The sequence below is a fragment of the Marmota marmota genome, unplaced genomic scaffold (genome assembly GCF_001458135.2).
Source record: "Marmota marmota marmota unplaced genomic scaffold, marMar, whole genome shotgun sequence".
Taxonomy (NCBI): domain Eukaryota; kingdom Metazoa; phylum Chordata; class Mammalia; order Rodentia; family Sciuridae; genus Marmota; species Marmota marmota.
Window position 1 is genome coordinate 11,286,039 of NW_025999932.1, and position 26,215 is coordinate 11,312,253.

At 49.2% G+C, this 26,215-nt stretch overlaps 1 protein-coding gene and 1 pseudogene across 1 annotated transcript; one reads left to right on the top strand and one right to left on the bottom strand.

Annotated features, from left to right (window-relative positions):
- Nucleotides 1–6,064: 6,064 nt before the first annotated feature.
- LOC107140748 lies at nt 6,065–13,296 on the bottom strand (annotated as a pseudogene).
- Nucleotides 13,297–18,765: 5,469 nt separating this feature from the next.
- On the top strand, nt 18,766–25,618 carry LOC107140750 (G-protein coupled receptor 183-like). The gene is made up of 2 exons (XM_048800540.1): nt 18,766–19,011; nt 24,437–25,618. Exon 2 carries the CDS (start codon nt 24,448–24,450, stop codon nt 25,507–25,509), a length of 1,062 nt encoding a protein of 353 aa, XP_048656497.1. The 5' UTR covers nt 18,766–19,011; nt 24,437–24,447; the 3' UTR covers nt 25,510–25,618.
- Nucleotides 25,619–26,215: the final 597 nt, after the last annotated feature.

Genomic DNA, 26,215 nt, shown 5'->3' on the forward strand with positions numbered 1-26,215 from the left:
GTTTCTTCTCCTGGACATGGAAGGAGTGGAAGGAGCATCTCTCAGTTCCTGTGAGTCTACACGGCCATGGGCAGGCACAGGGTGGTTTCTCATCTCCAGCTGACATCCGCATGTAGGGCACCATGTGGTTCTCCATGACCTGCAGGCTATCTCAGCTTCTGCTCAGCCTGGTGGCTCTTTGCAGGTCAGGATATGTCTTAGACCATCCCTAGTGGCTGGCCCAGGGTACAAAGGGGATGCCCAATGCACTCCTGTGGGAAGGTGGCTTTGGGTGAAGCAGGGAGACAAGCCAGGTGGAGGTGTGGCAGGCAGGATTGGAATAGTATCAATCCCGACTCCTGCATCCGGTGATCATTTACCAAGCACCTCTTCTGTACTGACCCCTGTGTCAGGCCTAGAGGAACGGAGATGGTGAGAGCTGTCACTTTTCTTATAGGGCCCCCAACAATATTGCACTTATTTTGAGACACAGCCTAGGGTGCTATGGGGGCTGGAAGAGGAGCAGCTACATCAGGTGGGGGCAGTCGAGGGGGGCTGCTGGGAGGAGAACTAAATCTTTTTTAAAATTTTTTTAGTTGTTGATGGACCTTTATTTTATTCATTTACTTCTATGCAGTGCTGAGAATCAAACCCAGTGCCTCCCATAAGTGAGGCAAGCGCTCTACCACGGAGCCACAGCCCCAGCCCAAGAGCTGAATCTTGAGTGAGAAAAAGCGGAGCTGACCAGGATGCATGGGAAGGGACAGTGCCTGTCACTCAGAGAGAGCAGCGAATGCCAGGTCACGGAATTAGGACTGCATTCTGAAGAAAAGTTGAGGCCATGAGAAAATTGTAGGCAGCAAATAACACAATGGGATGAGTGTTTTAGCAAACTCAATCTACAGCAAGGTACTAGACCTCTGCCCGTGGCTGCCACCGCTGCAGCTCCCTGGTGGGTGAGGGTTGAGGGTTTGGTGGTCTGGTTTATATAAAAGAGCCTGCTGCCATTCCCATCCCTGAGGAGCCAAGATAAGGTGGCTTCCGGTGTGTGGCACAGGTAGAAGCACAGAATGAGGGACAGGGGTGGGGCGCTGCAAAGCCTGGGACAGGGGCTCCTTCCACTCAAGGTGCATTAGCCAAACACAAGAGGAGGTTTGTTTTCAAAGGTACTGAGATGCTTCTAAAAGCAGGTCAGAAAAAGACTGGCTGCCTCTGAATGGAAAATCAAAAACCAACAGAGACCGTCTCATGGCAGGATGCAGCATGTGGATGGATTGGAGAGCCAAGGATGGAGGCCAGGAGGTGAAGCTGTGGCTGTCCTCCTGGACACAGAGGCTGAGGCCTGGATAAGGCCACAGCCTCGAGCATGTAAGGGAGGCGGTGGATGAGGCGCACAGAATTGAGGGGACTTTAGGGCGATGGTCCATTGTGAGAGAGAGGGAGGTTTGCAAGAAGACTTCAGAGAGGCTGCAGAGATGGTAACTTCACACATGATGGGAGATGGGTCGGGTGAGCGCACACGCAGGTTCCCAAGAAAGGATTTGAAATACCATTCAAGGTAAAAAAAAAAAAAAAAAAAAAAAGTCTGTAGCCTGGGGGAAACTGTTATGCTCGAATTCGGGACCCCCAAAGACCACCAGAGACCAAGATCGATGTAAGCACCAAAGAGGTGTTTATTGCGAGCTAGCTCGGTCCTCCGTGCACACACACAGCAACTGGTGATGCTGAGAGGCCCCGAGCCCAGGGTTTGCAGCAGTTTTATACATTCTTTGGAGAAGGCAGGGACCCCCCACATACATCATAGCATCTCTTAGCAAATCATCACACACCACGGGAAAATCAAATAACAACTCTAAACATGATTAGCGTATCAAGTGGCGGGAAAGAATCTGGAAAGGATTATTGGTTAGTTCAGGGGTTGACGCACTTAAAATTGATTGGTTTAAACCGTGAGGATGTCGCAAGGGACATACATGCCAAACTGCAGAGCTTCTAGTTTAGATATTGGTCACCACACCTAGGTGGGGGTCATCTGGAATTTCAGATATTTCGATATCTTGGCCTCTCTTAGGTGATCACCATCAGCAGCTTTTCTGAGAAATGTTTCCACAGAGCTTTTCTGTGGTATTTTCCTGACTTTAGAACTGCAGTAGGTCAGAGGTTAAGTTTCAGAGCAAAATGAGGTCCCAAGTAGAATGAGATTGCTTAGGTCTTTCATTCCCCCATTTCTTTTTGGGTACCTTGGAAGCCAATCATGGGTTCCTCTGAGTGAGCTTATAGGATTCAGTTCTATTATCTCTGTCTAGGGGCTGATGTTGGGCCTGTAACACCATTAACTGGACTGTATTGATTCTTTCCTTTACAAAGGCTGCAAACTTACTTATAATACAGGGTCCTACTATTAGGGCAAGCATAATTACAAGTAAGGGTCCAACCAAAGCTGAAATTAAAGTTGTGTGCCAGGGGGAATAATCAAACCATGATTCAAACCATCCCTTCTGTCGCTCTCTCTCTTTCCTCCGCTTGTCCAATCCTTCCTGCACTTTGGCTATTGATTGTCTGATTACCCCGGAATGGTTAACGTAAAAACAACATTCTTCCCCTAGCGCTGCACAAAGTCCTCCTTGTTGTAAAAAGACTAAATCTAAGCCCCTTCGATTTTGAAGCACGACTTCTGCAAGGGATGCATGTGATTCCTCCAAATGTTTGACCTGTCTCTGTAGTTCTTGGATGTCCTCATCTATGGCTTCCCTCAGACTGGAAAAATAGGAGCGCTGTTGAATTAGGGCCATTGTTCCAGTCCCCACTCCTACTGCTCCTAACAGGGTTCCTATGGTTAATATGGCTACAGCTACTTCTCTCTTTACCTTCCTTTGTAATTCCTTACTTTCTAATCTGAGTATCACTTCTTCTTCAGAGTGGTAAATTAATCTGGGTACAAGTTGAACCATAACACAAAATCCATGGGTACGGTTGAGCACAGCCGTGTGAGCACAGTGGGTAAGGCCTGTGTCACATGCCCACCAACTGTTTTCTGATGGTAATAGATAAGTCATTTGGGTGGGTATAGGGGAAGTCTGATTGCATAAATGCTGCAGGGAGGGTGGAGGGTTTCCCACACAGCTGCCTTTTCCAATAACCTTCTCTAAGCTAAGTCCAGATTCCACTGGTTCCCAACGGCAGTCCTGTACTTTGCTAGTCAGTGTGTAACTTCCTGGGAGAGCTATCCCCTCATAAAAGGGGAGTTGCATATCATAACACATCCAACAGGACTCTGTCACCTGGGGCTGGGTTTTGTTTACAACATCATAGGTTTTTAGCAGTAGTTTCCACAAGGGAGCTCCCAAGGCGTTCTCCTCTGAAATGCCAGGCACAACTAGGTGGGGCAGTTCAGGTGGAGAGTTTAGGTCCTTTTCCTCAGGGATCCTCTGGGTCGTCTTGGGTACTTGGGTACTTCTGGGCATAATGGGGGTATTAGCAGAGGGGGTTGGGGTCAGGGCTTTGTTAGGTCCCACCACAGGGGGTACAATTTGGGTCTTTAAAACCTTGAGGGTAAAAATGAGTCCTCTACTACTGCCTCCTACCCGATAAAGTCTTACTCCCCAGGACTTCCCTTGGTCCCATCCTCGCGCTTCTTTTCCTCCAGGAGTGAACCTGGCCTGTATCTTGGAATCCTGATTGTCGGGTCTGGAGAATTTGATCAAGTCACCTTTGGTGACCTTCCAGGCTCCAGATCCTCCCACACTAGTTTCACATCCCCACTGTTTACAATAGTATTCTGCAGAACTCCCGCATTCAGGGGGCCGGGACTCTCCGGGGCATATGTACCAGGTATCTATCTTACAGGGGGGCTTCCTTTCGGACATGTGGCTAGCAGAAATCACTGTCAAAGGGGTTTTCTTGGCTAATTGGCAGAGATCAAATTCTAACTCAGGAAACCATATCTGGGGTCCCTCCTGAGTTGCCAAGACTATGTTATGTCCAGTTGCTGGATTCTGGATTACCCAGGTCCACTTATATGGAAAATGGGGGTTATTACAAAGAACAGTACTAATGTAAGCAAGAATAAGCAGCCAGCCTAATAACAACATCCTAACTAGGGTTTCAACGCCTTAAGTTTAAGAAAATTGTTCTTGTGGCGAGTAACTGGCCACTTGGAGTTCGAATGAAGTCGCTCCTCACAGAGGATGGGTCCGCTGGCTTTGCGTGAGAGTAGTGGATCCAGGTGGCGATTCTGTCAACCTTGAGAGCGGTGGGCGTTGTGAGGATCACGAAGTATGGTCCCTTCCAGCGAGGTTGCAGTGAGTCCTGTTGATGTCTCTTTATGTAGACCCAGTCTCCGGGATGGAAGCTATGCGGCTGAGGAGGGGGTCCTGTCTCGTACAGAGCTTTAAGGTGGGGCCACACGTCCTCGTGGGCTTGTCCAGGGCTTTTAGGGAACGTAAGAGGTCAGAGTCATCAAATTCTACAAGCAGGTGTTCAGACAAGCAGGGGATTATAGGCGGGGGTATGCCAAACATAATTTCAAAGGGAGTGGCTCCTAATTTATAAGGGGAATTTCATACCCTATACAGGGTGAAGGGAAGGAGGGCTACCCAGTCTCCGCCAGTCTCCATGGTCAATTTGGTTAGGGTCTCTTTTAGAGTTCTATTCATTCTCTCTATTTGTCCTGAACTTTGGGGTCTGTAAGCACAATGCAATTTCCAATCTGCCCCAAGAATAGACATGAGTCCCTGACTTACCTTAGACACAAAGGCCGGTCCATTATCTGAACCTACCAAGACTGGGAAGCCGTACCTGGGTAAGATGTCTTCCAGCAACTTCTTAACTACTACTTGAGCTGTCTCACGCTTGGTTGGAAATGCTTCTACCCATCCTGAAAAAGTATCTATAAAAACTAGAAGGTACTTATATCCATATTTGCCAGGTTTTACCTCAGTGAAATCTACTTCCCAATAGGCTCCTGGTCTATCTCCTCTTACCCGATTCCCAGGGTTGGTCATGCTGTGGCCCGCATTCGTCAGCTGGCAGGCCTTACAGGTAGCAATAATCTGCTGGATCTTGGAATTTGAATTTTTAATCTTTATCTTAGCATGCCTTAGTAGGTCCTGCGTCTTTCTCTCACCCATGTGGGTGGAGTGATGCATTTTTTGTAAAATTCTGCTGCCTAATTTTTCAGGTATTATCACATGACATCGGGAGTCTCGCCACCATCCATTAAGGCACTGAGTCATAGGCAGTTGTTTAATCCATTTGAAGTCCTCCTTGGAATATTGTGGCATTTCTGGTAGGCTTCAGGGCTCCAGGTCAGGCAGGTTGGCTATCATCACAGTCTCTCTTTGCATGGCTATTCCCCAAGCGGTTCTATCAGCCAGATTGTTCCCTCTAGATACCATGTCCTTAGGTTTCTGATGTCCTGGACAGTGGACAATGGCCAATTTCTTAGGCAACCATAGGGCAGTAATGAGGGCCAATATCTCTTCTTTACTTTTTATAGTCTTTCCCTCGGCTGTCAGTAGCCCTCTTTCCTTATAGATGGCGCCATGTATGTGGGCCGTGGCAAAAGCATACTGGCTATCGGTGTACACAGTCAGCTTTTTGTCTTTTCCCAGCGTTAGTACTTGGGTCAAGGCTATCAGTTCAGCTCTCTGGGCTGATGTTCCCGTTGGGAGGGGCTCAACCCATACCACTTCAGTCTCCGTTACCACTGCTGCGCCCTGCATACTTCTGACCTTGTTGAATGAAGCTGCTCCCATCTGTAAACCAGATAAGCTCCAATCTGGCAATGGCTGGTCCTTGAGGTCTTCTCTGATGGACCTGCGCTAGGATCTATGCACAGTCATGCAAGGGAGCCTCCAGGTCGGGGTTGGGTAGCAGGGTCGCGGGATTGAGAGCTGAGGGTGCCTGAAAGGTGATTCTGAGAGGGTTAAGTAACAGTCCTTGATAATGGGTGAGCCGGGCATTGCTTAGCCATCGGTCCGGGGTTGTTTCAGGATTCCCTCAATGGTGGTGGGGGGGGAGGGGGGGTAGTGATATGTAGCTCTTGTCCTAAGGTTAGTTTGGCAGCATCTTTAACCATTAGGGCAATGGCAGCTATCATCCTCAAGCAAGGTGGCCAGCCGGCCGCCACAGGGTCCAGCCTTTTTGACAAGTTGGCCACTGGCTTCTTCCAGGGACCCAGATACTGGGTCAGGATCCCTTTAGCAACCCCCTTGCACTCATCAATGTACATATAGAATGGTTTCGTGATATCGGGTAGCCCTAGAGCAGGTGTGGACAGCAATGCAGTCTTAATTTGATCGAAGGCTCTGCCCATCTCTGTGGTCCACTGGAAGGGCTGAGTTTCTTTCGTGCCTTCGTACAAAGGCCTGGCTAATTCAGCAAACCCAGGTATCCACAGCCTGCAAAAGCTGGCCGATCCCAGAAACTCCCTTATTTGCTTTGGGGTCCAGGGTACAGGGATTTTTAAAACTGTTTCCTTCCTGCCTGTGTTAGCCAGCGTTGCCTGTCTTTTAACAGATACCCTAGGTATGTCACCTCAGGCTTGCAGATTTGAGCTTTCTTGGCTGAGGCTCGGTAACCTAGGTCCCCCAGGGTCTGCAACAGGTCTCTGGTCCCTTTTAGGTACTCTTCTCTGGTCTTGGCTGCAACCAACAAATCATCTACATACTGTAAGAGAGTTAGCTCAGGATGCTTCTCCCGGAACTCACCTAGGTCCTCATGGAGTGCTTCAACGAAGATAGTAGGAGAATTCTTGAAGCCTTGTGGGAGTCTGGTCCACGTTAGCTATCCATTGATTCCTTTTTCCTTGTCTGACCACTCGAAGGCGAACAGTTGTTGACTCTTGGGGGCCAGGGGCAGGCTAAAGAAGGCATCTTTTAGATCTAGTACTGTATACCATTGCCTTTCAGGTGGCAGGGAGCTTAGGAGGGTATATGGGTTAGGGAGAGTGGGGTGAATGCCCATCACCCTTTTGTTCGCCTCCCTCAGGTCTTGGATCGGTCAGTAGTTGTTCAACTGAGGCTTCCGAACAGGCAGAAGCGAGGTGTTCCAGGCAAACTGGCAAGACCTCAGGAACCCCGAATCTAACAGTCACCGAATATGGGGGGTTATTCCTGCTCGAGCTTCCACCGACATAGGGTATTGACGAACCCTAGCCGGGTCTGCTCCAGGCTTTAGCTCCACAAACACTGCCGCCGGTGTTTGGCCAGACCCATTCCTCCCGTCTCCGCCCATGCCTCCGGGTACTCCTTTAGCCAATAGTCGATATCCTGATTGCTGGGGATGGGTTGTTGGTACCGTCTATATTCATCCTCTAAGGTCACAGTCAGTACCTGAATAGGCTGCCCCTGACCATCAGAGATTGTAGTGCCTCCGGGTTGAAAGTGAATTTGAGCTCCAATTTTTGTGAGTAAGTCTCTTCCCAACAGCAGGTCGGGGCAGTCAGGGATAACTAAGAACAAGTGGGACACCCGGCCCACGCCTAGGTCCACTGTTCTTCGGGTAGTCCATGAACCTTTGTTAATCCTGTAGCCCCCTGTACCCAAGAGGTCCTTTTAGATAATTTTCCTTGCAGCTCCATCAATACAGGCTGTTGAGCTCCAGTGTCCACTAGGAACTCGATTGGAGTCCCCTCCACCTGAGGAGTTACCCTGGGCTCGGGGAGGGGAGCGGAACCCCGACGCCCCTAATCTTCCTCTGTGTTAGTCACCAGTGCTGGGGTGCGTCTGGAGGGATGGGGCCGTAGCCCCATTTCCTTTTTCTTAGGGCACTCCCTTGCCCAGTGACCTGTCTCCTTGCAGCAGGCACACTGGTCTCTACGCGGTCGCGGGCTGATACGTCAGTGCTGCCCCTGCTCTTGGTCTCTGCCTCCTTTCCCTTCCTTGTACTGCTGCTACCAACACCCTTGTCATTTCCCTGGTGGCTTTTGTTTGCCTGTCCTCAGGAGCATCCCTATTACTATAGACTCTCTGTGCTGTGGCCAAGAGATCCTGAACACTCTTACCCTCTAGATTCTCTGGCTTCTGTAGTTTCCTTTTAATATCTGGAGCTGCCTGATGAACAAAAGCCATTACTCCTGCTGCCTGATTCTCCGGAGCCTCCGGATTCATTGGGGTAAATTGTCTGAAGGCTTCCGTTAACCTTTCTAGGTAGCTAGCAGGCGACTCCTGTTTCCCTTGTGTTACTATATAAACTTTAGCCAAATTCATTGGTTTTTGGGTCGCAGCCCGGAGACCCACCATTAGAGACTGGCGATAGACCCGGAGCCCCCCCCACCTTCTGCGGCATTGTGGTCCTACTCGGCTGCAGGCGGCCTACTCAAGGGAAAAGCAGCATTAATTAGGTCAGGGTTGGCGGTAGGTTGCCCATCATCTCCAGGGACCAGTTTCCTGGCCTCTGTCTGGATTCTTTCCCTTTCTTCCGTGGTGAAGAGGATGCGGAGCAGTTGTTGGCAATCATCCCAGGTAGGCTGGTGAGCCAACAGAACACTGTCCAGGAGAGAGGTTAAACTCTTTGGGTTGTCAGAGTAAGGGGGGTTTTGTAGAAATCCCTAGTGGAGAAGGGCCAGTACTAAAGTCTAGGGTTCCCGGTCTCGTTAGGGGCCCTATCTCCCTGAGGGGCAAGCCCACGGTGGTATCTGGAGATTGAGCAGGGGACTGGGCGCGTTGGGCTCGCCCTCGGGTTCCCCCTGCTGGTCCTTCGAGTGCCCCATCTGCTCTTCTTGTTCCTCCCTCTGCACCCCCTCATTCGGCCGGTTAGTGGGGTGCACATAGGGAGGGGGCTTGGATTCCGAGAGAAGTGGATCATCGCCCCCTTGGAGGACTGGATATAGGGGGGGCTGATGGTCGGGTAGGTCCCCGGGTTTGTGGCCCAGAATTGACCTCCTTTGCCACAAAAATGTCGGCCTCATGTGCCACATGTAAAAAGGGAGTTAGCCAATTAGGGGGGTCCTCGAGTAAGTCCATCCACACTAAGATATAAAGAATCTGATCTGGATGTCCCTCTTTTTTCAGGCGAAAAATCACATTCTTTACTTGGAGGACTGCACTTTTGCAAAGGTCCCCTCTGGTGGCCACCCTACACCACAGGTGGGCCACTCGGCAGAACAGAGTTACTAGCTTTCTTTTCTTTATCTCTGTTTCCAAATTACGTCCTCTTTCCCTAACGTCTGTAAAATGGTCAGTCAGTATAGTCAAAGGAGTAGTCTGAGTTTGTCCCATGTCTAGGTGAAAAGAGAAAACAGCTACAATTATTCACAAAATCAAGATTGTAACACAGACAGACAGACAGCAAATGTTGACTGTGAGCACCCTGAGGCCATTTCAAAGAGGATTTCAGAAGGCAGAGTAGATCTTCCGCTGCCGGACTCCCTTGGTGGCTTATGACCTGTAAGAATTCTGAGGGGGATTAGTTCCCTTGCCAGGGTGTTGGGTGGAGGCAGACAGGACAATACAAACGCAGATAACACAAAATTATTAACCTATAAAAATTCGCAGCGCAGCCACAGAATTTGCAGCGTTATGGATTGCTACCCAGAAACTAAAAGCAGAGGCAGACGGAGGATCCGTCAGCTACAAAATACTTTACCAAATACTTCACAAAATACTTTACTACAGGCAATCCACTCAGACCCCAGAAAGGGGCTGGGGACGTCTCCCACAAACCCCGCCGGCTACCCTTCGGTGCGTCCACCTGGACCTTTTGCCGACCTCACAACACAGAACCAGAACCTGCAGACAACTAGAGTACAGAATCTTACAGATCGGCAATGCCTTTACTTACCGGCCGGGTTCTCATCACCTCTCGATCGGGGTTCTGGGTAGGCTTATTAGGGGGATCCTGGACAAGCCCCCATATGTTATGCTTGAATTTGGGACCCCCAAAAGACCACCAGAGACCAAGATCTATGTAAGCAGCAAAGAGGTGTTTAGCGAGCTACCTCGGTCCTCCGCTCACACACACAGCAACTGGTGACACTGAGAGGCCCCGAGCCCAGGGTTTGCAGCAGTTTTATACCTTCTTTAGAGAAGGCAGGGACCCCACATACATCATAGTATCTCTTAGCAAATCATCACACACCGTGGGAAAATCATAAAACAACTCTAAAACATGATTAGCGTATCAAGTGGCGGGAAAGAATCTGGAAAGGATTATTGGTTAGTTCAAGGGGTTGACGCACTTAAAATTGATGGGTTTAAACCGTGAGGGTGTCTCAAGGGGGGTATGTGCCAAGGTGCAGGGCTTCTAGTTTAGATATTGGTCACCACACCTAGGTGGGGGCCATCTGGAATCTCAGATATTTCGATATCTTGGCCTATCTCAGGTGATCACCGTCTGCGGCTTTTCCGCGAAATGTTTCCACAGAGCTTTTCTGTGGTATTTTCCTGACTTTGGGACTGCAGTAGGTCAGAGGTCAAGTTTCAGAGCAAAATGAGGTCCCAAGTAGAATGAGATTGCTTAGGTCTTTCAAAACATGGGGCCTGAGACCAGTCACCTGGTTCACTCTGACCCGGCACAGCAGGTCCCCGTGGACACCTTGATGTCATGAATGCAGATAACCCCCAAGAGCTTTCCCCTGTGAGGCAACAGCCAGGCCTGTGTAACTTAAGCCACCAACGTCCTGAGCTATTCTTTTCCACCCAGGCAATTGGAACTACCCGTTTTCTGCCCCTTCCTTCTTTTGGCAGGATTTATTTTAGGGGGGCTTTACCACTGAGCTACACCCCCAGGCTTTTTAATGTTTTATTTTGAGACAGGGTCTCACTAAGTTGCTCAGGCCCTTGCTGAGTTGCTGAGGCCAGCCTTGAACTTGCAATCCTCCTGCCTTAGCCTCCTGGGTTGCTGGGACCCTAGGCCTGCACCTCTAGGCCTGCACCTCACCCGACTACACCTCCTTCTTATTCTTTTCTTATTTTTTTTTTATTAACCTATAAAAATCCTGTTCTGTAGTTTGGATAAGTGTTTTCACAGAGGCCTGTGTGGTAAAGGCCTGGTTGCCCATGCATGGCACTGTTGGGAGGAGTGGAACTTTTCGGAAGCATGGCTTACTGGAGGGAAGTGAGGTAAGTGGGAGCATGCCTGAAAGAGGGCTATTGAGACCGCAGCCCTCTCCTATTTCCCTTTTTCCTGGCCATGAGGTAAACAGGCTTCTTCCACCATGTGTTCCCACTATGATGTCCTGCTTTGCCACAGGTCCAAAGGAATTAGTTCAGCTGACCATAAACTGAAACCTCTCAAACTGTGAATCCAAATAAACTTTTTTTTTTGGTTATACATGGACACAATATCTTTATTTTGTTTATTTATTTATATGCGGTGCTGAGGATTGAACCCAGGGTCCCACACGTGCAAGGCAAGTGCTCTACTGCTGAGCCACAAACCCAGCCCCCACTTTTCTTCTTTTTAAGTTGACCACTTCAGGTATTTTGTTACAGCAACAGGAAGCTGACTAACACCTAGACCCTTAAGATGCCTTTTCAGGAGCACTTATTCTGGGCATCTAGAGTTTGTGTCTTCTTTTTGGGTCATAATCCTTAGTTGAGCTCAAATAAAGTCTATTCTCACTCAAGTTGTTTCAACTTGTCTAAAAGTTGACATTTTGGGTGACCATGAAGGAAACCCAAAATGACTCTTTAGGCTTTTCCAGGTGGCTCTCTCTGAACTCAGCTCATGTTACCAGAAATCAAACCCATTGTGTTCTCAGATGCTAGGGGTTTAGCTGGAAGCTGGGGTGAGTCCTCTCAGGACCCCAAGTTTCCCACATTTTTGGTTGAGACTGTGCATAATTTGAGCTGTTTTCTGACTCTACATGAGAATTAGGAGCAGGGTTCTATCTCTAAGCATGGCTCCTATTTTCTACCTTCCTCTGCAGAAGGCTCAGGTCACAGATGAAGGAGTGCTGTTTTGGCTGATTATAGGTCAGGTCTCAGATGAGGGCAGGGTTGCTCACCATTAAGGGTCTGAAGTCTTTGTCTTGATTGATTTAGTGCAATTGTGAACTGCAGTTGCTGTTTTGCATTGTGTTTTGGATCTCCCTTGACTGTGACCAAGCTAGCTATTAAGCCTGACCCAGTGAAAACACGTGAGCGAAATCTTGCTAGGAAGTGGTGTGTGTGTGTGACAGACAGACAGACTGCTCCCTCCAGGATGAGAGGGCGCTCTAGACAAGTAGCACCTCAGCAATGCAGTGGCAGTGTCAGGACATTGGTGTCAGGCAATGATCTCATAGGGACGGCCACCAGCAGAACAACAACAACATCATCATCATCATTATTATTATTATTATTTTGGTACTGGGGACTGAACTCAGGGGCACTTGGCCACTGAGCCACATCTCCAGCCCTGTTTTGTATTTTATTTAGAGACAGGGTCTCACTGAGTTGCTTAGCACCTCGCCATTACTGAGGCTGGCTTTGAACTCGTGATTCTTCTGTCTCAGCCTCCCGAGCTGCTGGGATTACCAGCAAGGGATAGTCACCCAGCACCCTGAGCACCCTGCTTCACTTAAGATAATCATGTTTCTAAGACACATCAAAGGACAAAAGTGACTCACAGGTGATTCCATGAGAAATAAGGCTCACCTGCAGCACCCCTGACCTGATACTCTGCCCCAGTGGGTCACACCTCATAGGACTGTAAATTATGGGGAGTCTCTCATCAAAGGCTGAGTCTTCGCTTAACACCTCCAGCTGGCTTTATATATAACACTATGCAGCTAAACTCCAAAGCCAAGAGGGGGAACTTTTGAAATTCTAAAATTGGTATATTTGCACATTTAATTGGGAAAAAAAAACCCTCAGTTTTAAAACCAAACAAAAGATAAGGTTTGTTTTTCAAAGATGCATAAACTCTTCTAAAAGTAGGTCAGAAAAAGATTGCCTGCCTCCAAATGGTAAATAAAAAATTAGCAGAGATCATCTCTGAACTTAAAATCTTCTAAAGCCACTAGACTTTCTCACACAGCAGCGGCTACTGCAGCTCCCGGGTGGGCGAGGGTTTAGGATTTGGTGGTCAGCCTGTGGTCTGGATTCAGTTCCTGGCCAAGAAACTGTGACGCTGTCATACACCTTGTTTGCACCAGAGGACAACCACCATCTGCCTAGCACAACCAGAATGCTCAAGTGGATAAATAAATTATGTTAATAACAATGATCACCTGTGAAGTTAGCAGATTAACTCAGAGGCACAGGGACGCATGAGTGTTTCAAACTCATATCAGAAAAACCAGGCCCTTGAGCTTATCCAACACACCTGCTGTAACCCCCTCAGCTGAAACCGGAAAAGAAGCAGCACCCAAGACTGGTTGTGATGGCGCATGGCGCACACTGACCCATCATCAGACCATCCAGTGAACGCACTGGGAGGTCAACAGGTGATGCTCCAGCTCAGCTCCATCTCCCTGCTTGACGTGGCCTGCCAACGTCCTGGATTCTGCTCTGACAGCCCTGTGACCTGAACAAGTTCTTCTTGGGCTGGTTCATAGTCTCATCTGATCGCCTGCAGTGACTGTTCTGCATTTGCATCTGCTCTCTGCCCTTGCTCTCCCCGAAACTCCGTGGCCACCTTAGCCCTACCTTAGCCTTCCTGAAACCTACACACAGCATTGTGTGAAGTGTGAGTGCGACTTGAGGTTATAGATATTAGCAATTAAGAATAAAATTGGAATAAAAGAACTTGTGATTGCCTCGGGTTGTGACACCAAGCGAATCATGAGTATTTTGGAGAATTAAAGCCGACGAAAGTGACATGGCCTGTGAGCTTATTGTTATTCAATAAGTATGACACTGTGGAAAGGCTCACCTGCGTGGTCTATGTGGGTGACACGGCTCCCCTCCACAGTCTGCTAGGCTTCTTTTTCTCTTGTCCCATCTACACTGATACATCTTCTCAGGGGAATCTCTTAGAAGTTCAACATGAACTTTCCTTCTCTCTAAAGGGGGAGACGTTTTTAAACTTAGAGGTAGCCCAGCAATTGTGATGTCCAGTCTTAGACTTCTACCATGAGCCTCTGTAGTGCCTTCTCAAAAATCTAAAACCTGTGATAAATTAAAACAAGAAGAGCTTTGAAAAATTCTGAGGATGCTTTCCCAAGCTAGCCAGTCAAGAAAATGCTCTTTGCTCTAATCATTAAAGGGCAGGTACCTAGACGGACTTATGTCCATCAACTAAACCGACAACTTTCTAACATTTTAACTAGCTATTTATAAAATAAATGTATAGCTATAAACTCTTTATAAAATAAATGTATAGCTATAAAGGAAATTTCCATTCATAAGGGGACTCCTTCTCTATAGCTAACTCTTATAATAGGGAAAGACGTTGATTTATCTCTGCATAACGAGCCTCACCTCTTATCATTTTCTCAGCTTGGTCTTCACCCTTCTTTGTCTCAGCAAATAGTGGTATTTAGAGCTAAGACCTGTTTCTTTAAAAATGTAAAATTCCTACCTTCTTTCAGCAAAGTGTTATACTTTAAAATGCACATTTAGGGTTGCCTAGCTGTGGCGCTGAGTCCTGCTCCGAGCTACTCCACGGTATGTAGAACAGCATTTTCAGGCTGTGCCCAAACCTTTGTTGCTCCATTTTGAAAAGCAGTAGTTTGCCATAGTTACTCCATCTCAAGTTTAGGTGCTGAGAGGAAATGACTCCACGCCTTGTTTGTACAAGGAAAAAGCCACCATCTGCCTGGTGCAACCACAAGGCACCCTTGATAGATACCTTAATGATGCTGTGGTGGCCATCCCACTGCCCTCCCCCAACTTCTCTTCAGGGAACCTAATTAATTAACCATGGGTCCTTCTCTGTGGGGTTGTAAATAGCTATCTCCAGGAGCCCCACCACTCTCTCTTGCTTTGTAAACTTCCAGGGTCAGGCTTTCATGGCCAGAGATAGATGCCTGTGAACTCCTTAGAAATGTAGCCATGTCACTTAATTGCTAGTATAATTCTTTTTTTTTTTTTTTTTTTTGGGCGGGGGTACCAGGGATAGAACTCAGGAGCACTTGACCATGGAGTCCCATCCCCAGCCCTATTTTGTATTTTATTTAGAGACAGGGTCTCACTGAGTTGCTTAGTGCCTCACTTTTGCTGAGGCTGGCTTTGAACTTGTCATCCTCCTGCCTCAGTCTCTGAACGGCTGGGATTACAGGCCACCATGCCCGGCTGCTAGTATAAATTTTAGCTCACTTTGCCAATCAACTGTTGCTTCAGCTATAACCTTGTAGGCTTATTCTTAGAACTATAGCTCTTAGGGAGATAAACTCAAGTCATCTTGAGTTACTGCTGCCTGTGGGAAAGGGCACTTCATGTAACACTCTCAAGTGTTTTACTGTCTTGTTCTTTCCCTGTGAACTACTTACCGTAAAATTTCTGTATAGTCTTTGGTCATGAAGGTCAAGAATCCCAACCCACCAGTGTTGTACTGGTTAAAGAATGATGTCAAAATCTCTTATAAAGAAATTTGGTAGAACTTCAGAGTGCTAGCTCATCCAGGTTGGCAGGCGTAAATAAACATGAGTTCTCCAACCCACCCCTTGCTTGGTCTCTTGCTGAGCTATTTTCTCCTAACAATTCTAATAACAATGACCACCTGTGAACCCGTGGGTGAATGCCCAGGCCTATCAAACTCACAGTGGGAAACCAGGCCTAGGAGCTAATCAAATACATCAGACCACCCCAATGAAGCAATGCCCTCACTTGAGACCCGCAAAGGGAGGTGCACCCCTAGACTGAACTTGGTGGCACCCTGGCCCCGTAACCTGGTCACTCCTTCAGAGCCTTAACCAGGAAAATCGCCACAGCTGAAACCTCCAAATCTCTGTCCTTCAGCTACAGCAGAGTGCATTGTCTCCTGCCCTTGACGACCATGCCAGTCCCACTCCAAGCTGACATCGCAAACTGATAACATGGCTCCCTGTCCATGAGCCACGTAGTCAGCCCACTAATCCCCACCAAGAAGCTGGGTGAAGCCCTGGTGGAGCTGCAGAGTGGTGGCCCAGGCAGGCTGGGGCCAGGCGGTGAGCATGGCCACAGAGCCCACCCTGCTGCACAGGCCTGAGGGAGGCTTGGTGGGCCAGGGCACGCCAGCCTCTTACCCCATGGTGGCTGGTCGGAGCCAGTGGGGACATCCACTCCAGGCAGTGCTGCATCCACAACCTGAGGATCTCAACCTTCCACTTCCTGAGGAGCTGGGGGAGGAGGCGGGCGGGGATGGGAGTGAATGGAAGACCTGAATGAAAGTTCAGATTCAGCCAATAGGGGCTGGGGGTGTGGCTCAGTGGTAGAGCACTTGCCTACCATGTGTGAGGCTCTGGTTTTGATTCTCAGCAATGCATATATTTAAATAAAATAAAGTTCCAGTGACAACTAAAAAAAAATAAAATAAAATTGAGGCTTGGTCTCCTTTCTCTTAAAAAAAAAAAATGAGAGTTGACCAATAGCCTTGGTATGTTTTCAAACCCTGATCAGCATAAATCTGGACCAATTGTGTTGATCCAAGTGCTATATAAACCCACAGATTAGCACACTCAAGTGGCAACCCCTACCTGGTTGCCTCTGACCTGTGGGGGTTCTATTGCTAATCACACTCAAATATATCCTACTTTTACATTCACTCATCTTTATCTGTGGATTTTATTCTTCAAATTTGGGAGACAAGAACCCAGAAAGAAGAAATTGGCAGTGAGTCGCGGGGTCTGCTGCAACACTGAGGGCACAGCCCCCTAGTTAGAGCTGCAACTCTGCACATGCAGACGCCACCCACCGCAGAGGCAGGGAAACTCCAGTGTCACTGACAGTCCAAGCTGACACTGTGGAAGTGCCCCTGACCTGGGCTCTCCTGCTGGCCGTCTTCAGGAGCAGGGGCACTCCTAAGGGCAGGAGTTCAGATCATTCTTTTGCAGATTATCAATGACTGAACACGTCAAGAATTTGCCACCCATTTGTGATTGCACCCCACACACCTGAGAGTCCATGTTGCTGTCTATGGTTCAGCCCTGGCCTTGTAACTGCAGCCTGCTCTTTCCTTCCTACATGGGATGCCACTACCTAGGAATGAGCCTTTCTAGCCGCCTGGGACCTTCGGCTCTTGTCCCTTGAGAACCCTCTATCAGTCACCAATGCTTGACAGAGAGTGATTCTGATCAAAAGGGGGAAATGAGAAAGGATTTTAAAACGTCCTAAATATGAGGTCACAAAATTCTTTAGCCCAGAGGAAACATGAGGCACAGGACTCCAGTCCCCTGGGTCATGCTGACCCAGCAGGGCAGGTTTCTATGGACGCCCTGATGCCAATAATATGGTAAATGACAGTAGCCAAATGCATTTCCTGCTTAGTGTGACTCTTGCTTAGGTTACATAACATGAGAGACCAACGAGCATCCTGTGCTATTCTGGTCAATCAACAAGATTATAACAAAGGGTTTGCTGCAAATTCCTGGTTCTTTTTTTAATCTGTAAAAACTCAGGCCTCTTGGGTGCCATTTGGGGAGACTTGCTCTGGGCAAATAGAATTTGCATTTTCTCTCCAGGTGGCCATCCTCATTTTGGTTTTAATAAATTCCTTGTTCTCATACTCAGAGTGGCTAGGCTGGCTTTTTAGGTTGACACTCACTGGTGTCCGTGGACATAGTGAGGCCCCTGAGGGTTTGCCAATGGCGCACGCCCACGAACTTAGATCACGTGCCTGGCTCACAGTCGCCAGGCAGTAGAGGCCTTCTGGATGAATTACAAATAAATCCAGGGTCAGGGGACATTCTATAATTCCCTGTCCTCCTTGGTCTTCCTTCAAACAGGAGAATCCTAAATGCCTTAAGGACGTAAGGGATACTTCCCCAAAGGCTCATGATCTGAGTTTTGGTCGGGCATCTTCAAAAATTGCTTTGGCTCTTCCTTCTGGGTTGATCGGAGTGAAAATTTGTGGCAACAGTTTACAGTAAGACAGGACTTGCTAATCTATCTCCAACAGACCTGGAGTTTGGGGGGATGTCTTTCAGGGCAAAATGTACATATGGGAAAAATTGGGCACACAGCCTCTGTCAGTAGGAGGCCAGCCAGGGGGTGTGCTGAAGCTTAGTCTGGGGGAAAGAGGCATGTGGCGGCCCATCCTGCAGTCACAGTGGAGGGGCAGCACCCATTTCAGACCAGTGGGGAGAGTCAGTGGCTGAAAGACTCAGGCCTCATACAGAGTCAGAGAAAGCCTTGGAAGAAATAGGTGTGCTCACAGCTCAAGGACGACCATTCTTGATTGAGGCATAGGCTTTATCAAATGTGCAGATGCCTCATTTACTAGGTAGCTGCGTGGTGGGGAAAAGCATTCTCTGGAAAATGGGAGGAAGTGAAAAGGGGTGCTGGGGCAGCCACCGTCCCTGGCCTTTCCCCACTGGGGATCAGCCCGGCTTACTTTGCAAAGCACCCAACGCCCTCTCCATTTTCCTGAGCTGCAAATGCACCTCCGGACTCCATCAAGGCTGTTTGCCTGGATCATAAACCCCAGGAAATCCAGAGCCAGGGCTGCTGACCCTCCACTTGCCTCCTTGGAGCTGAGCACATGTGGGTCCCCAGATGCCCCTTCTTACTTTACCTGGCTCATGGGTCCCAGTGGGGGCAGACATAGTGGCTTCTTTCAAATTCCCTGATGCTTGTAGTTTGATCGCCATATCTGTGGTCTGAATCCTAGCCTGTGGGGGGGACACAGAAATAGAACAGAAAGGAAACGGGCCTCCTGGGTGACTTTCCTCCTCCCTTGTAAGGGGCCTGGTTCAGCTGGGGCCTCAAGGTGGGGCGAGCATCCTGTGGCAGGGAGATCACCTTGGTTGATACCCTAGGGGTTTCTTTTTTCTTTTCTTTTTTTTTTTTCCAGCAGAGCGGTGAAGGGAGGAAGAGTGTAGAGTCTAGTGTCCTGAACTGATTCAATTTCTGCTGAGGAAGGAGTGCGCTTGCACCCTTCCAGGCTCTGTGGACCCCGTGGACGGCAGCTAGCCGTGGGACAGGGCTCTGCTGGCCTCCTGTGCTTTGATTGCCCTTGGTGAGTGAGGTGAGTTGACCTGGAGCCTTCTCAGAGCATGAGAAGGGCCCCTGCCCCATGTCTGTGGCTAGAGTAGCTGTCACTTTCCCTGCTCCCTGGGATCCCTGCTATTCCCCTCTGGGCAGGACAGGTCAGGCCTGAGCCAGCTTCAGGTCATGAGTGAAACCTGCTGATAGGACTGGGCTGGCTCACGGGTTGTGCCCTGGGGGGGGGGTGTGTTACATTTCAGAGGCCTTTTGGAAGCCCCTATGTGGTTGCACAAACTGATTCTCCTGAACAGAACTGAACCGTACCTTGCACTCCTCTGTCACACCTATGAGACTCTGGAAAGGCCGATCACCTTGTGAGGAAGGTCAGCATGGAGAGGCTCGCTTAGCTTTAAGGCACGAGTGATCAACATTAGGTCCTTTCCTAAGAGCAGAGGAGATGTTTAGGGGAGCAGGATGTTTTGTGCTTCTAGGGAGAGGACCTAGGGCAGGGGATGCAGAGAGGGGCTAAGGAACCACCTCTGGCCAGTGTGGCAGGAGTCTATGACACAAAATCCAATACCTGGGCTGGAGTTGGTCACTTAGCACCTCACTTTCTGACGTTTGTACCAGTGTCAATGAGTGAAGGTCAGGAGACAATAGCTGGGAGGGCAGATGACCCAGTGTGAGATGTTGGGGCTCATGAGCTTGGTGGCCCCTGTTTTAGGTTCATGTGGCTGTCTAGTCCTTACCAATCTCCCTAGACCACTGCTGCCGTGACAACCCCACCTACTCCTCCTTGGTATGACGTCTGTGGCCTCCAGTGGGGCCAACATCCTGAGTACGGGCTTTGTGCCAAATACAAAGGAAAGGAAGAGGACCAGGACAGTGCGTCAGGGGCTCAGGTCTGCTGGGGGCCGACGTGTGATGACTGCACGGAGTCCCCAGCAAGGGCCAAGTCAGTACCAAGGGCGCGGGCTCCATGCATGCTGCGGAGGTGGGAGGAGGGGCACTTAGCAGGCTCCAGGGGACGCAGTGAGTGGCAGTGAAGGGGACAGAGGCACGCCAGGCTGAGGAAGCAGGGGTGGTACTGAGTGCACTGAGGACCTGGCAGGGCTGAGGCTGGGAGGTGATGTATCCTGTGCTTAGGAGCCAGTCCCAACCCTTTGCCCTGAGAGCCCTGAACAAGTCAAGAAACAGACTCACAAATTCCCAGCAGGCATCCTGCTCAGGTTGGCTCTAGAAGGTGCATGGACCCGTGGCTGGGACTGTCCTGAGCTGAACTTGCTCTTTTTGGGCTTGCCTTGCCTGGCTCAGGCTCAGAAGTGCCCTCCCTGTGCGTCCCACCCTGATCTTGCTGGGTCCTGCAGCTCAGCAGGGCTTGAGGCAGGATGGGTAGGGAGGGAAGGGAAGAGGAAGAGGAGCCTCCTCTAGGTTCAGAGGGTGGTGAGCGCTGGTGCTGGGTCCTGTCCTGGAAGAGTTTACTCTGAAGTGGTCACTTCACTGGGGACACTGTTAGCCTGCCCTTCCCTGGGACTCCCAGTGCACATCTACACAGGGTGACAGAGTGTGTGTGTGTGTGTGTGTGTGTGTGTGTGTGTGTGTGTGATTAAAGAAAACCACAGCTAGACAGTAGTTAAGAGTGGTAGAAACAGATTTCATTCAGAAACTATTGCTTAGGGGAGAAAAGACCTGGGTATAGGTAGAGCCGAGCTGAATTCCAAACACAGCCTGGACAAGTGGGGGTGTACAGCCAGGGAGTGGGTGGGGGGCCACGGAGGGGGAAATATCAAAAAGGAAACATGCAGTCGCGGTGGAGTTCTTGCTAAAATGTCCTGGCAGGATTCTTGCTAAAGGCAAGCCACGGTGCCCAGATGTAGAGAGTGGGGTGAAAAATTTGCCAGATATTGAGGTGATCAGATTTTCAGGGTGGGGACTGAGTAGAATTCTCTCCAAGGCTGGGTGATGCTGGCCCTGCAGGAATGGCTTGGAAGCCCAAAGTGGAGACCTAGTCAAGAAGTGGGCTTGGTGTCTGACGGGAGTTTGGTCCAGGAGCGTGTCTGTGCATGCGCATGTGTGAGTGTGTGAGTGAGTGTGTGTGTGTGTGTGTGTGTGTGTGTGTAAGGGCGGGGAGAGTTTGGGGGTTTGGGGCTGGCCCACAGGGAGGAGAGAGCAGCTCCACATCCACTTCCCCTACCTGCATTTCTTCCGGCAGGGCTCTGGGGACTGCAGGCAGAGCTGGAGGGGAGTAGCGTTTGTCCTAGGGAATGGCTCCTGCAGGCTAGCTTTTCCAGGGAAGGCAGGAGATCATCCTGGGGCTGTTCCTCCCAAGCTACTGAGCAGAATTAAATCTCTGAGCTCAGAATTTCCGGCAAGGACTTTGGGAAAGACTGCCGTGGGCCCCGGGAGGGCCACACACCCTCTTTGCACCTCAGTGTACCACAGGGACAATCACATAGCTCTGACTCGCTACAGGAAGAGCCTTGAGGAGACCCAGCCCAGCTCTGCCTCCTTCAGTCTGGGAACTGAGGATGGCAGGATGATCCTGATGGAGCTGGGAGAAATGGAGTTGAGGCCCACTCAGACCGGGAACAATGGGTTTGAAAGAGGAAATAGGAAAAGGCGTACAAGCTGAGACAGACGACCCATAGGAAAGGGACAACATATTTGTACAGGTGAGGTCAGGAGGAAGAGAGAGGCCTAGGCAGATAGGGAAATAGCCCCCTGAGCAACTTCCTCGGCGCAGAGCACAAACAGCAGCTGCTGGGTTTTGCTGAGAAACTTACAAAAAGGTTATTTTTAAACTGGGACATACATGACCTGGAGTCCACGGCCTTTCCAAAGAAGGAAAACACCGGATCAATACTTTGATTGGACTAAAGGCTGAGTGAATGCCTCATGGACATGAGCGCTTACCCAGGCTTGGGCCAGGGGCTGACTTTCCCCAACCACAGATCCACAAAAGCCCCTGGACAAGAGTCCTTACTGGCAACCCTCTTGGGTCCCCTCCCAGAGGCGGCAGCTTTGCTTCATTTGCTTTATTAAATTCTTGTATTTTGTTTACTGGCTGCTGTCTGTGAATCCCATTCTTTGAATTTTCAAGAAAAAAAAATCTACTAGACTCCATGTTCTGTGCCACACAGGCACTACTTAAAAACACACGCATGGCCAATGAGCAGGTGAGAAGTGCTCAACATCAGAAGTGATCCGAGAAATGCCTGCTAAATCCCCAAGACCCCCCCCCCCAGCCACATTCACCATGGCCAACCTGGAAAAAGACTCGCGAGGCCAAGTGAGCAGCCAGGGTTCAGCCACCACAGGGGCATTGAGAAAAACCACTTTGACAAACTGACTGGTGGAACCTATTAAAATTAGACATGCACAGAACCTGTGCCTCACTAGTTCTACTCTGAGCTAAATGCTCGGCAAAATGCACACATTTAACATGCATAGCAGGACTGTACCTAATTGTCCCCAAATTGGAAACAACTTCCCTGTTCATCATCAGCAGAAAGGATTCATCTCTGGTGCTGCATTCATAATATCAAGGCCCATTCTGCAACAAAGTACGGTCACACCCAACAATATGGGTAAAACTCACAAACCATCATTAAGCCTGAGAAACAATATTTGTGTATTTTGTGTGTGTGTGTGTGTGGTGCTGGGGATTGAACCCAGGGCCTTGTGCATGCGATGCAAGCTGAGCTATATCCTAGCATGTGGTGTGATTTTATTATGCAAAAGTCCAATGGCAGGCAAGACCAAGTTGTGATGTAGGAGGTAGGAGAGGGGTTAACCTAGGGTGGGGATAGAGGTTGGAGGGGCTCAGGAGAGCTCCAGGAGGCTGATGGGGTTGTGATTCCCAATCTGGGTGCCACTTTGTGAAAATCCTCGATCTGTACTTTTAAAAATGTGTACACAGTTTCATTTGTATGTGTTCTGTTAGGGATGGGGGTGATTTTGCCTGCCCTGGAATTGGGGTGGACCGTGACTTCCTATACCAATAGAAGGTGGTGAAAGTGATGAAGTGACACTTCACAGGCTAGATGAGAAAAAGTGACCCGGTGTTTTAAGAGAGTGTGTCATAGAAATTTTGAGGTTCAATAAGGCCAACAGATCAGCAGACAATTGCCTTTACAAAAAATTGGTTGCTTACAGCCCCCAGGAGGAGAGGGCATGCCATGCCATGCTGGGTCACATGGGGAAGCACCAGGTGGTCAGGTGGCAGAGGGAGCAGAGGGAGAATGTGAGCAACAGTCGTTTCTTGTGGTTTCCTGGGTAAGCAGGCTTAGGATTGGTTAGTTTGAATCATTTCAGCGGGCTCTGAGTTCATATCATGGGTGCTGTCCCTAGTTGTTGGGTACCTGGCCTAAAGGGCGAGAGTTTGAAAAAGGAAGTGGTTAATGGGAAGGGCCCTGAGTTGGGTGGTTTGCTCTGGATGAGTGTGCTCATGGGCAAGTCGGACTAGCTCTAGGAATTGGCTGACCTGAGAGGGTTGGTCCCTTCACGGTCAGCAAGACCCAGAGATGTCAACATATCAAATGCAGAAAAGATGGATAATTTGTGCAGCTTCCACCATTTTGGGGGGCCTCAAGTTGTAGGTAAGAAGTCTAATTATCTGCAGCTGCCGTGCTGAGAAAGCCTAGGTCTCGTGGACAGGCCATGGGCAGCTGCTTTGGTTGTAGCCCCAGCAGAGCTTCCAGCCAGCCTTGTGCATCAACCACCTCACATGACTTCACATGGGACTGAAGTCAACCCTGGACGATTCCAGCAACTCCCAGCTTCTGTCTTTTCACCTGAGATTCTCAACATGGGGGAGCAAGCAGGGCCATTCCCACTGTGCCCTCTCCAGCATCCAGGCCCACAGAACCCAAGAAGGCCATAAAATGTATCTTAAGCTACTATTTGGGGGGTAATTTGTTATACAATGTTTTAGTCAGCTTTTTCGCTGCTGTGATCTAAAGACCCAACAAGAACAAATTTAGAGAAGGAAAAGTTTATTTGGGGGCTCATGGTTTTAGAGGTCTTAGTCAATAGCTGTCTCCGTTCTGTGGGGCCTGAGGTGAGACAGAACATCCTGGTGGAGGAAAGCAGCTGGGGACATGGCACCAGGAATGGGGTGGGAGACAGAAAGGGGGGAAGGGGAGGGGAAGGGGAGGGGAAGAGGGAGGGGGAGGGGGAGAGAGAGCACTCCATTCAACAAGGCCAAAATATAAACCCCAAAGGCACACCCCCAGGGACCCACCTCCTCCAGCCACACACCCCCTGCCTCCAGTTACACCTAGTTAATCCCTGTCAGGGGATTAATGCACTGATTGGGTTAAAACTCATACTCCAATCGTTTTCCATGGGCATGTTGCCTCGGCAAAAGTATCAATTATCACTATTCCAGGGGCATAACTCTTCAGATACGATATTACACATTTTTTCTTTTCTTTTCTTTTTCTTTTTCTTTTTGGTCTCTGCAGGGATCTCTGAGATGGCTTCAGACATGGCTGACCCAAGCAGTCTGCCCTACAGTGCCAACTCCTGCCTTCCTCACCTCCCACCCCGGGAGGCCAGTGTGGCGCTCTCTCTGTTCTACACAGTCCTCTTGGTCTTCAGCGCCCTGGGAAACATCCTTGCCCTTTGCCTTGCCTGTCAAAAGGACAAGAAGATCAACTCAACAGGTGTCTACTTGGTCCACCTGGCTGTGTCTGACCTCCTGTTCTCCTTGGCCCTACCAGGGAAGATCACCTATTACGTGCTGGACTTCAGCTGGCCTTTTGGAGACGGGCTTTGCAGGCTGACGGCGTTCATAATGTACTTGAACACCTATGGTGGGGTCTACCTCATGACCTGCGTGAGTGTAGACCGGTACCTGGCAGTGGTCTGTACCCATCAGAGCCAGCGGCTCCGCAGCACTGGCCGGGCCAAGCTCATCTGTGTGGCTGTCTGGGTCTTGGCACTTCTGCAGAATGTACCCTTGCTCCTGACCCCTATGGCCAAGCCCATGGCGGGCAAGCTGACCTGCATGGAGTATGTCAGCGTGGAGCCCATCCTCGGGCTGCCCGTCATGGTCCTAGCGGCCTGTGCTATAAGCTTCTGCATGCCGGTGGTGATCATACTGTTCTGTTATGTGAAGATCGCCTTGAAGCTATGCAGCACAGCCCGGGAGAACCCCGTGGCCAGTGGGAAGGGGCATCCCCGAAGGGCCTGCCTGCTCACGCTGGTGGTGCTAGTGGCCGTGGTCCTGTGCTTCAGCCCCTACCATCTCAACGTCATGCAGTTCATGGTGAGAGAGATGCTGGGACCACCATCCTGTGCTGAGCAGAGGGCTTTCACGCTGGCTCTTCAGGTCACCGTGTCCTTCATGAATGTGAACTGTGGCATTGACCCCATCATTTATTTCTTTGCCTCTACACGTTACAGGAAATGGCTTCTTGGCATTTTGAAACTCGGAGCATCTTCTTCCTCCTCCTTCTCCTCCTCCTCCCCAGGAAGAGCATCCTCAGAAACACAGACTGGAGGCTCTGTCACCATATTGGAGAACCAGGTCTAACCTGAAACTGGCTGGATGACCGTGTATAGAGCAGGTGCCAGCACTTACAGGCCTGAAGCTTATACAAGTTTTTTTTTTTTTTTAATGGTGCGGGGGTAGGTAGACTCTTTAAAAAAATAATGCAAAATAAGAAATACAGGGGCTGGGGATGTGGCTCAGGCAGTAGCACGCTCGCCTGGCATGCATGTGGCCCGGGTTTGATCCTCAGCACCACATACAAACAAAGATGTTGTGTCCACCGAAAACTAAAAAAAAAAAAAAATATTAAAAATTCTCTCTCTCTCTCTCTAAAAAAAAGTTTTTTTAAAAAAGAAAGAAAGATATTGTGTCAACTACAACTAAAAAATATTAAAAAAAAAAGAAAGAAAGAAATACAGGTTGAGAACCCCTTATTTGAAATGCTTGGGTCTAGAAGTGTTTCAGATTTTGGATTGTTTTTTTGGAACATTTGCAGAGACATGAAATATCTTGGAGATGGGACCCAAGTCTAAACATAAAACTCATGTATGTTTCATATACAATTATATAGATAGCCTGAAGGTAGCTTTCTCCACCATTTTAAATAATTTTATGCATGAAATGAAGCTTCGTGGTGTGAAATTTTCTACTTGTAGCATCGTATGGCACTCAAAAAGTTTCAGATTTTTGGAGCATTTTGGATTTCAGATTTTCAGATTAGGGATGCTCAGTTAGTACAAATTAGTTC

Bases quoted from the DNA above. Each gene is read 5' to 3' on its own strand.
- LOC107140750 (XM_048800540.1), top strand. From the start codon at position 24,448: ATGGCTTCAGACATGGCTGACCCAAGCAGTCTGCCCTACAGTGCCAAC.